The sequence below is a fragment of the Odontesthes bonariensis genome, chromosome 4 (genome assembly GCF_027942865.1).
Source record: "Odontesthes bonariensis isolate fOdoBon6 chromosome 4, fOdoBon6.hap1, whole genome shotgun sequence".
Lineage (NCBI taxonomy): Eukaryota > Metazoa > Chordata > Actinopteri > Atheriniformes > Atherinopsidae > Odontesthes > Odontesthes bonariensis.
Genome location: NC_134509.1, coordinates 25,372,333 through 25,381,613, shown reverse-complemented (window position 1 = coordinate 25,381,613; position 9,281 = coordinate 25,372,333). Strand labels below are relative to the sequence as shown.

Genomic DNA, 9,281 nt, shown 5'->3' with positions numbered 1-9,281 from the left:
GACTGAATGATTGGCACTAACTTTAACCATTAGGTGATCGCGATGGAATTTAGATTTGAGTGACATAGCTTTAAACCAATAGAAAAGCCAAGTTAGATTACCAGTAATGGGCGGGACTTCCTACTGAATTTAGCATTGCGGCCTCTTGCTGAAGGGCACCTGTCTCATTCTGTTTGTACAGGGGTCGTGTGTTAAAGGTAAGCGTAGCATTTTTATAAATAACGTGGCTAATCGTTTTTGGTTATCTGCAGTCTGATTGGAACTAAGTAATCTTAGAAATGCCTCGGTAACGACGTACTATTTTGCTAAGGACCCAAAAATCATCTTAGTTAGCAGGCTAACATAGCAAGCTAACGTTTACTTGACATAGTGCGTTAGCTACTTTGCATTTACTCTGATGAGAGACGTTTCTGTAAGAAGTGACTAGAATTTGTGCGTTCATGGACAACATTAGAATATGTTAATATATATATTTAGCTATACTTCAATAGATAACGTTGGACTATTCAAGCTCTGAGCCTTAGTCATGTTTGACTACTGTCGCGTCAAGCAGTATAAAGATCATGATCTTAATTATATAATGTCAGTAAGAGTTTGAGGTTTCACTTCAGAAATGCAAGAATCCACCAACACTGTGCAAAAAATTACACACATTGGCTTTTTTTTTTTTAAATCCATTGTGTGATTTATATGCACCTCCATGTCCCTTCAGAGCTAAAGGTCATTTTATTTAAGCTTCAACTGTCTTTATCAATTTCATTTCCAAGATCTGGTGTTGGAGTGTAGGACCAGTTTAAGGGCAGTGTATTCCCTCTGTAGGCTGCGTAGTATCTCAATTAAATCTGCCAAGATTATTGTGTACGTCAAAGGCTGAATATTTACTACTACTGTATTGTTGTAATTCGATATGAAAATTTAAACTTAAAGGAATTTATAATAAAAATAAAAAGTATTGGCTGTGAATTCCTTTCAGCATTCCTTTTGGCATTAAAAAAATGGACATTTGTAGTAGTTCAAGGTTGATGGTGCACTAGTTTTACAGTTGGATAAAAACTAATATACTTTTAATTTTTATTCACTAACCCTGCTTTGAGGTTACATTTTTGAGTCAGATGTTGAACCTTTTATGCGGTCAAGACTAATTCCCGGGTTTATTGTATGTCTCGCAAAGAGTTAAATGGGCACAATGTGAAGTTTTGAAGGTAGAAGAAATGGAGCTTGTTGTAGATGGGAAGAACGCAGAGTCCTTGCTGCACTTAAAACTAGTTTAGTTCTCAATTACAGAGTATTAAATGCAGGCTGAAGATGAGTCGGGGCCTGTCATGAGGAAAAGAAATGGGCTTTGAAGTATTTTCATATGAATGTAACACAGTGAACCAATGATGGATGTCTTAAGGCAAATAAGAGAAGAAACTGCTACTTGATGTGTAAAGATATTATGCATTGCAGATCTGTTATTTTTGAAACCATGTTTTAAAGTGTAACGAAAAACTTGACTGTTGTGCTATTAGTCATTTACCGTTTTTCTTATGGTAGGACCATTAACTTATCCATCATGGGAGGACACGACGCTGGAGCTCAGCACCAGTTCACTGGCATTGCCAAGTACTTCAATGCATACACAATCACAGGAAGGAGGAATGTAAGTTGCGTTAACAGCTTTACTGTTAAGTGGCTTAAAACTACCTTTAAGATTCTTACTCTTTATTTTCACTTTTTTATCTTAGTGTGTTTTGGCCACATATGCCAGCATTGCAGCCCTCGTCCTTTTCTTCAAATTGAAGCCCAAGAAACAGGCTGCCATCACAGAAACGAAGTAATGTAAGTACGTTTTGGTCTTTTGTCACTGTACCTTTCATGCTACAGTGTTATTTTCTTAACTGGGCGCTGCTTTCGTCTCCTCACAGGTTTCCATTTGACCATCATTTCTAACAGCTGGCAGCGGAGAGAGAGCAGCTGGACGTGTTGTGTTAAAATGTGACTGTTTGGTTTTTCCCATGTTAACAATAAAGAAAATTTATGCCCAGAATGTAGAAAAAAAGGCTTTGTTTTATTTACAGTGTGCACCGGTATAAAAGTCTTATGTTACAGAAATGTCAGCCATGGATAGAGTTAAGCTGAAAAGATGGCAGTGATTTATAAAAACAGTCCTCAGTCTGCAGGAGCGGTTCTCTTTGACAGAACTGCAACAGATGCGTTCAATCTGGGCCCTTATCTGTCAGATGGTTACATGTGGAGCTCAGGGGGCTTCGAGTGTGTCATTCAAGCTTCCACTGCTTTTCTTATGGATTGTAGGCTCCTGCAGCTAGAAGCAGATTCCTCCGTGTGAAGTGGAGATGAATGACGGGTGTAGATTTAGTCATGTAAGTGCCTAGCAGAAGCTCCTGGGAGTTATCTTGTAGATGGACGTGTCCCGTAGCTGCTGTGAAGTCATCGGTCTCTAAATCGTCAAATGCTTTCGTTGCATTCCACAGGCGAACGGTGTTGTCCATGGAACCTGAAAAAAAACAATGAAGCTTTAGGCTATACAGGCTTTTGTTGCTTCGCTTTAGTAACTGCAGTTGACGTTAAACACCCACCTGAGGCGAGGATCTCTCCATCTCTGCTGAACCTGAGGGAATAGACGGTATCTGTGTGGCCTTTGAGCTCTCCAATCATCAATCCATGACCAATGTCCCACAGAAGAACTCTGCTGTCAGTTGCTCCCGAGGCCAGAAACTTCCCATTGGGAGAGAAAGCCAGTGTATGGATGGGACCCTGGAGGACACAGGATACAGAGACTGCGTCAGTATGGTGTCTGCAACATTCAGTTCAGCTTATGTGAACCTCAACTGTCTTCGACTCCCAACAAAACTGAAATTATGCACAAACTAAAAAAGCCAAATGACTGAATAACAGCTGGAAAGGCTCCAGGGACCCTGAGTTGGATTAAGCGGTTATAGAAAATGGATGACTGAATAACATTTTGCTCATCTCAGCCTATATTTTTAGAGATTTCCCAACTTTAGTGTGCAGCAGCCTTGATCATGCACATGCATGTACTGTAAGTCTGTTGTTGAGCACATTTTCCACTAACTGACATATTTGTTTTGCAGGCTATTAGCAGAGTGTTATTGGGGGCTGACATGAAGAAATATTCATTTAAAACTTTTTAACAGTGCCTTATCCGTTCATTTCTCACAGACTTAAGTTTCTGAAAGATCCAAAAGCTTTATACCACAAATGGCACAAGCACCTGGTGTCCCTTGTGGGTTTGTGAACATCTTGAATTTGGACATCATTATCCTTGTCTTTTGAAACTGGAAGGTACAAGCAAGCCTTGTGTGTGAGTGAGACTTAAAGGGACACTGTCATTTCTTCCCCCATCTAGTGGTGCAATTTTATTTTGCAAAGTCGAATGAATTTGCTCTCTAGCGCCTCGCGTTTTCAAATGTGCGTGTCAACTTGTTGAACTACGGCAGGCGGTATGTGTCAAGATTCTCTTTTTTGGCAACGAGGATCCCTTCTCCTGTGGCGTGGCATAACTATGGTCTTCCATTGCGAATAAAAGTGCAGGCCGTTCAGGCTGGTTTATACCAGAGAATGTCTAATGGCGTAGACTGGCTCTGTTTATACCTGCGTGCAAACGTTACGTCAAAATGACGTCATTTCCGCTTGCAGGCCTGGCGTTGGGGAAAACGCGATTCGAAGTGCTTTATGTCCCTCTCGGCACTTCGTCGTTTTTCATAGACCGGAAGGACATGGCAGCCTCCATAGAGCTTGCCCGCTCTATGGAGTGTGATTCTTCGCTCATGAGGATAAGTGAGATTGTTGACAGAGATAATTTTACACCAATGAGGACTAATTTATAAATGAATATGTTGATTTGAGCTAATAAATGACTTAATATATTACACAGTGTCCCTTTAAGGAAACTCCTCACTCCTTTTAGGTAGCAGCATAAAATTTAAATTTTTGGTGGCCAGAAATTTTAAAATGAACTTCATGTTGTATTAAAGTAGATCTCACACTTGCAATTGAGCCCATAAACTCTCACTTAGAAAATATTTACTGAGGTCACAGGTAAGGTGAGACGTAAGGTCTCTTTTGTTCACCAACTTTAATGAGAACAAACTTCTCTTTGCATCTCAGGAGTCGTCCCCTGCTGACCAACATAGAGAAGGCCGGTTTAAGGCACTTCCACATTTGCAACATTTCTTAGACCCGAGGCTGTGACTACTTTGTTAATAGAGTCTATGGAGAATCCACAATACCCCACATTGTCTGAAAAATGTCAGGCTCTTCCTGTGGAAATGATTTTTTACTTCTTATGTGATTACAACGTCCATTTAAGGGAAAACACTTGGAGAGCATAGCTCAAAACAAAAAAAAAAATGACCCCACTGACCAAAGTGTCACAATGGATGCACAGAGCTGCCCTGGTATACTGACCTTATGACCAGTGAAGATGCGGACACAGTTTCCAGTGAGTACATCCCAGAGGCGGATGGTGCGGTCAGATGAGCCCGTGGCCAAGTAATTGGAATTAGGGTGGAAACGAGTACAAGTGACATCAGCCAGGTGCCCAGCAAATATCCGCAGCGGCTGGTAGTGATCTGTTGCCCACAGACTGTTGGAAAATACACAAACAAAGACATTTGTGTAAAGAGCTTTGACACTCAGCTTTCCGGTGTTGTCCAGAGAACTGCCTCACAAAATTACAATTTCACGTGTTAATTAAATGAGCGCTGCAGTTTCTTACCGAGCGACCCGGTCATGTCCCCCGGAGACAAAATAGTATCCATAAGGGGAAAACTGCGTGTCCCACACTGGGTAATTGTGACCTTTGTAGCCCACCAGACAAGTGAATGTTTGGAGACTCCACAGCCTGACTGTGCCATCCTCAGAACTTGACAACAGATAGTTTCTGAAAGGCGAAAACCATCTGTTATTGACACTTACAGTGGAAACAAAAAATAAAGGGAACTCAGAAAAAGTTCCAAACCATAATGTTAGAATCTGCTGCCGTTTAGAGCTCAAGTCCAAATCTACCTGTCGGGGCTGAAGCTGATACCATACACTGGGCCGCTGTGTCCATAGAGTATCTTTGACTCACTGGCCGTCTTCTCGTCCATGATCCTCTCCAGCACATCATCTGACTCTTTGTCAATCAGATTCAAGTCTGAAGAGGAAAAATACAAAGCAAAACAAGTGAGGTTTTTGATCAAATATTTTTTCTAACAATAATCAAACATGTCGTTGCTCCCGGTGATATAATGTACCTCCTGCAGACTTGACCTTGCGGAGCTTTTTCGGCGTGACGCTCCACACTCGTACTGTGGAGTCAGCAAAGCCTCCGGCAATCAGGCTGGAGTCGTCAGTGAAGTCCACTGCAGTCAAACCCTGCAGAGGTTAAAGAGAAATAATGTTTAGTATAGTTCCCACTGGTATCGGTTCTTCCATCTGTCAACCGCTGTGAAGCGTAAACACAAACAAGCAGCAACTCATTGTGGTCACTTACCTGATATGCATTGAGAAAAGAGTAGAAGCAGACGGAGGGGAGGTTATCTGGTCCCAGACGGATTCTCTTGGTGGCCTCCTTCATGTACATGATCTTGTCCAGCTTGTCTGAGTCTTTTAGTTCTGGCAGAGGTATCCTAAATCACAGCACTCTATCATCAGCCACTGGCAAGTAAATCAAAGGTACCAGAATACAGAAGCTAACTGGATGATGTGGTTGTGGCTTTACAAAATCATTTTATGGAGAATATAAAACTCTAACTCTAAAGTCAGAGGCGCACAGTGTATCGTTGTGTGAGGAATCCCCACCTATTCTGTGAAGGAGCATTTGGATCCTGCTTCTTGCTTTTGGAGCCCATGCTGTCCTTTTTGGGCTTTTTCTTCTTTGGCTTGCCCTCCTCATTCTCTGCTTCCTCGTCCTCGTCATCCAGAGGCAGCTCGATTTCGGGCTCCTTTAGAAGTCCATAGTAAACCTACATCGGCAACAGGACATGTTATCGTTTCAACAGGGATGTTATTAGATTGTAGGGCAACATGGAAAACTAAGATCAGGTTATATCTGTGTAGTATTTATCCAACCTTAGCCTTATTGGCCTCACGCTTTCCCTCTCCTGCCAAGCTGCCAGACATGGCATCGATCTGGCTCTTGCTGCGTGGCATGCCATCGAAGATGTCAATGTAGAGATGCTCTTGGATAATATTCCAAATCTGGTTGTTCTGACGCTCCTGCAGGTGCCTCTTGAGCAGCTGATATGAGTCGCGGGAGATACGCAGGACAAACTTGCTGGTCCGGAAGTCCAGCAGGGTCTCATTGCCTCTCATGTGCTCCTTCTTTGTCAGGCTGGATAAAATACGCAAATCATCTTCATAGTAGCACTCCTGGTCCCCGCTGAACCTGAGACAGAGAGAGAAACGCATGAGATGAGGTTATCGAGATGTTCAGGATGAATCCTGGGGTTCATATGTGAGAGTAAAGCACGTTAAACACACTCACTTTCCAAAAAAGGTCTTAGCCTCATTTTCATGATTGTTGTACACCAGTTCCAGGTACATGTGGACAAACAGCGGGTAGAAGACCTGAGACAGTTCTGCTCTGTGACAGTCCAGAACCGTTTCTATGAACTTCTTTAGATCTCTGTAGTAAACCTTGTACAGAATTGGGTCTCCCTGCTGGCTGTAGGCTGACAGCACTACACTCACATCTGGCTGATCGTCCCCAGCTGCTGCTGAAAGAAACCCAGTGTGAAGTACTGTTCTGTCACAAATACATTCGTTTTGGTCATTTTTAGATATTCTTTTTTTTTTAATTGATATTGTTAAACATATTCAAACACATTTTTTTTCATTTAAACAATTTATATATTAGCAATAAGACCAGGAGTTTGTAAATGAAACCCCAAAAGTAAATCATGAACATTTACATCGGGTAATAAAAATGCAAGAAACCTGACAATAAAAAGTATTAAGCTTCCAAAACAACGCTTAACACAATAGTACTCTGAGTTTCAACTGTAATGAACGACTATTTACATTTTCATATCTAGCTACAATTCGTAGAAATTAATAAACACGTTCATTCGTAGTTCCTTAATTTGTTATTCGTAGTTGTCGGTGTTTCCTGCATAAAAACTAATTGTACCCTTGGTTGGCGCCGGAGCTACGGCGGAGGATGAGACGGTCACCCGGCTGAGTAGAGAACTTGCATCCGCGCCATCTACGTCCGCACTGCCCGCAGCACCTCCCGGTCCTGATCCAGAAGAGTCAGTTCCCTTCGGATCTAGCGCATCTTCCGGCAATCCCGCTTCACGTCTCAAAATTTCAGCCGACTCAGTCAATTTGTTCTTCGCGAGGAACTGCAAGACTGCCAACAGCGTCTGCTGGTCCTCCGGTGCTCCGCTCGCAGGTTTGGCGCTTCCAGCCGCGGTACTGGAACCAGGGGATGTCGAAACCACTCTGCTGTCGTTTGCGTTACTATTTCCGAAGCCATCACTTTGTGGCTCTGATTTTATGTCTATCTCGTCTTTCGCGTCGACCATACTACCTTGTACGGCCGCCATTTTCCGAATGAAATGCGCATGTGCGAGGTTGAAAAACGGAAAACTCCAACGGCACAATATCAGGTCATCTGATTGGTTCTTACTGTTCAGCGTCATGTTATACGGAGCAGAAGTCCCGCCTACTTCACTTCCGCCTATAACGCTTGAGAAATGTCTCTGACAGAGGAAGAAAGCACTCCATACACAGGGGTGGAGCAGTGATTTTAAATGTGGGGGTGTTCCAGGGTGGCACATGAGCGCCACATTAAGCCCATAGACACGACGCTGAAGTTGGCATCCGATTCGCAAATCAAATGGATGGGCATAAAGGGCCATTTCACTGCGTTTTGATCACCCTAAACTAGATCCTGTATGGAAACTACAATAGTTACACTGCTCAAATCTGCATGGAATTATTCTAATGAGGCTATAGATTCATTAAAACCTTGTTTGGTATTTGTGAAACCTTTTTCTGATCTGTGAAAATGCAGAACAGGGCCATTTTACTGCATTTTTTGCATTTTGATCACACTAAACTAGATCCTGTATGGAAACTACAATAGTTACACTGCTCAAATCTGCATGGAATTATTCTAAAGAGGCTATAGATTCATTAAAACCTTGTTTGGGATTTGTGAAACCTTTTTCTGATCTGTGAAAATGCAGAACAGGGCCATTTTACTGCATTTTGATCACACTAAACTAGATCCTGTATGGAAACTACAATATTTACACTTCTCAAATCTGGATAGAATTATTCTAAAGAGGGTACAGAGTCTTAAAAAAAAACATTTTATGATTTGTTAAAACTTTATTTTGGTCATTGAAAATTCAAAAAGGTGAAATCATCTTGCTGTAAAAGTGGGGGTGTCGAAACACCCCCATCCCCCACGGGTGCGACGCCCATGTCCATACATATCAAAGTTTATGACCTAAACGTTTAATTGGCCACAGCAGTAATTAGATCGACCCTATGTATTTTTTACCACGTATAATAGTTAAACTTGTTGAAAATGTAACTCTTTAAACATGCTTTTAATGAACCTGAGTTAAAACTTTGGGAAGTTTATAGTATCCCCAGCTGCTTGTTCCTTCCATCATCTGACTCCACAGTTTTTAGAAATACCATTTAAAACTAAAATAATAAAAGCACAGTCATGTAACTTGGGTTTGGTTCAAAAGTTTTAAAAATTTGGTTGGAAAAGTTTGAGCATTTTCACACGCTCTGCCCTCCATACACAAAAAAAGAAAATCAACTTATTATGTTCTATTGTTCAATCTAGCCCAAATAACGAGGTCTCTTCTTCCAGTGTGTCCTGGTCAAGACAGCAGCCCAAACACAAGAAACATGTTCTAACATTAGAACACATGTAGTACATAAACACCTCACAAGAGCAACAGCTTAAAGACAGAAAATGTAGACACATAGTTATATCCATAACACATCCTACATCAAGTCAAATTATATATAAAACAGCAACAAGTTTCATAAGTGTCTTTTTGCTGAAGGCATTTAAAGATACTCAAAGAGGGTAGTGTTTCTAAGTGAATGGCATTTTAAAGCTAATTCTATGCTCTAGGGTGCAATTTGACCAAACTCAGAGTGTACCCTGGGAACATTTAAAAGCATTTGAGTGGTGGATGTTGCTATGGTTAATTAGGATGATGGGACAGAAAGCCGGACAAAGAGCAATCTTAGTTAATTATGTATTGTGTTTTTTTCCCTTGATATAGAGAGGACCATAT

The 9,281-nt window shown here is 41.5% G+C and overlaps 2 protein-coding genes across 3 annotated transcripts; one reads left to right on the top strand and one right to left on the bottom strand.

Moving 5' to 3' along the window:
* Window positions 1-104: 104 nt before the first annotated feature.
* Window positions 105-2,029, top strand: atp5md (ATP synthase membrane subunit k). Its single transcript, XM_075463680.1, has 4 exons — window positions 105-197; window positions 1,537-1,642; window positions 1,728-1,821; window positions 1,908-2,029. The coding sequence occupies exons 2-3, from the start codon at window positions 1,556-1,558 to the stop codon at window positions 1,818-1,820; spliced, it is 180 nt and encodes a 59-aa protein (XP_075319795.1). The 5' UTR covers window positions 105-197; window positions 1,537-1,555; the 3' UTR covers window position 1,821; window positions 1,908-2,029.
* Window positions 2,030-7,556, bottom strand: taf5 (TAF5 RNA polymerase II, TATA box binding protein (TBP)-associated factor). 2 transcript variants are annotated; one of them, XM_075463678.1, is made up of 11 exons: window positions 7,139-7,556; window positions 6,494-6,725; window positions 6,079-6,394; window positions 5,809-5,972; window positions 5,501-5,636; window positions 5,262-5,382; window positions 5,032-5,161; window positions 4,742-4,906; window positions 4,432-4,609; window positions 2,580-2,757; window positions 2,030-2,497 (listed from the first exon to the last, which is right to left on the bottom strand). In XM_075463678.1, exons 1-11 carry the CDS (start codon window positions 7,554-7,556, stop codon window positions 2,283-2,285), a joined length of 2,253 nt encoding a protein of 750 aa, XP_075319793.1. In that variant the 3' UTR covers window positions 2,030-2,282. The 2 variants fall into 2 exon arrangements, with proteins under 2 accessions (XP_075319793.1, XP_075319794.1); XM_075463679.1 differs by having other exon boundaries at window positions 6,494-6,722.
* Window positions 7,557-9,281: the final 1,725 nt, after the last annotated feature.

Bases quoted from the DNA above. Each gene is read 5' to 3' on its own strand.
- atp5md (XM_075463680.1), top strand. From the start codon at position 1,556: ATGGGAGGACACGACGCTGGAGCTCAGCACCAGTTCACTGGCATTGCC. The intron at 1,643-1,727 runs GTAAGTTGCGTT...TTTTTATCTTAG, and splicing joins CAATCACAGGAAGGAGGAAT to TGTGTTTTGGCCACATATGC.
- taf5 (XM_075463678.1), bottom strand. From the start codon at position 7,556: ATGGCGGCCGTACAAGGTAGTATGGTCGACGCGAAAGACGAGATAGAC. The intron at 5,973-6,078 runs GTTGGATAAATA...TTGCCGATGTAG, and splicing joins GTGAGGCCAATAAGGCTAAG to GTTTACTATGGACTTCTAAA. The intron at 4,610-4,741 runs GTAAGAAACTGC...ATTTTCCAACAG, and splicing joins GGACATGACCGGGTCGCTCG to TCTGTGGGCAACAGATCACT.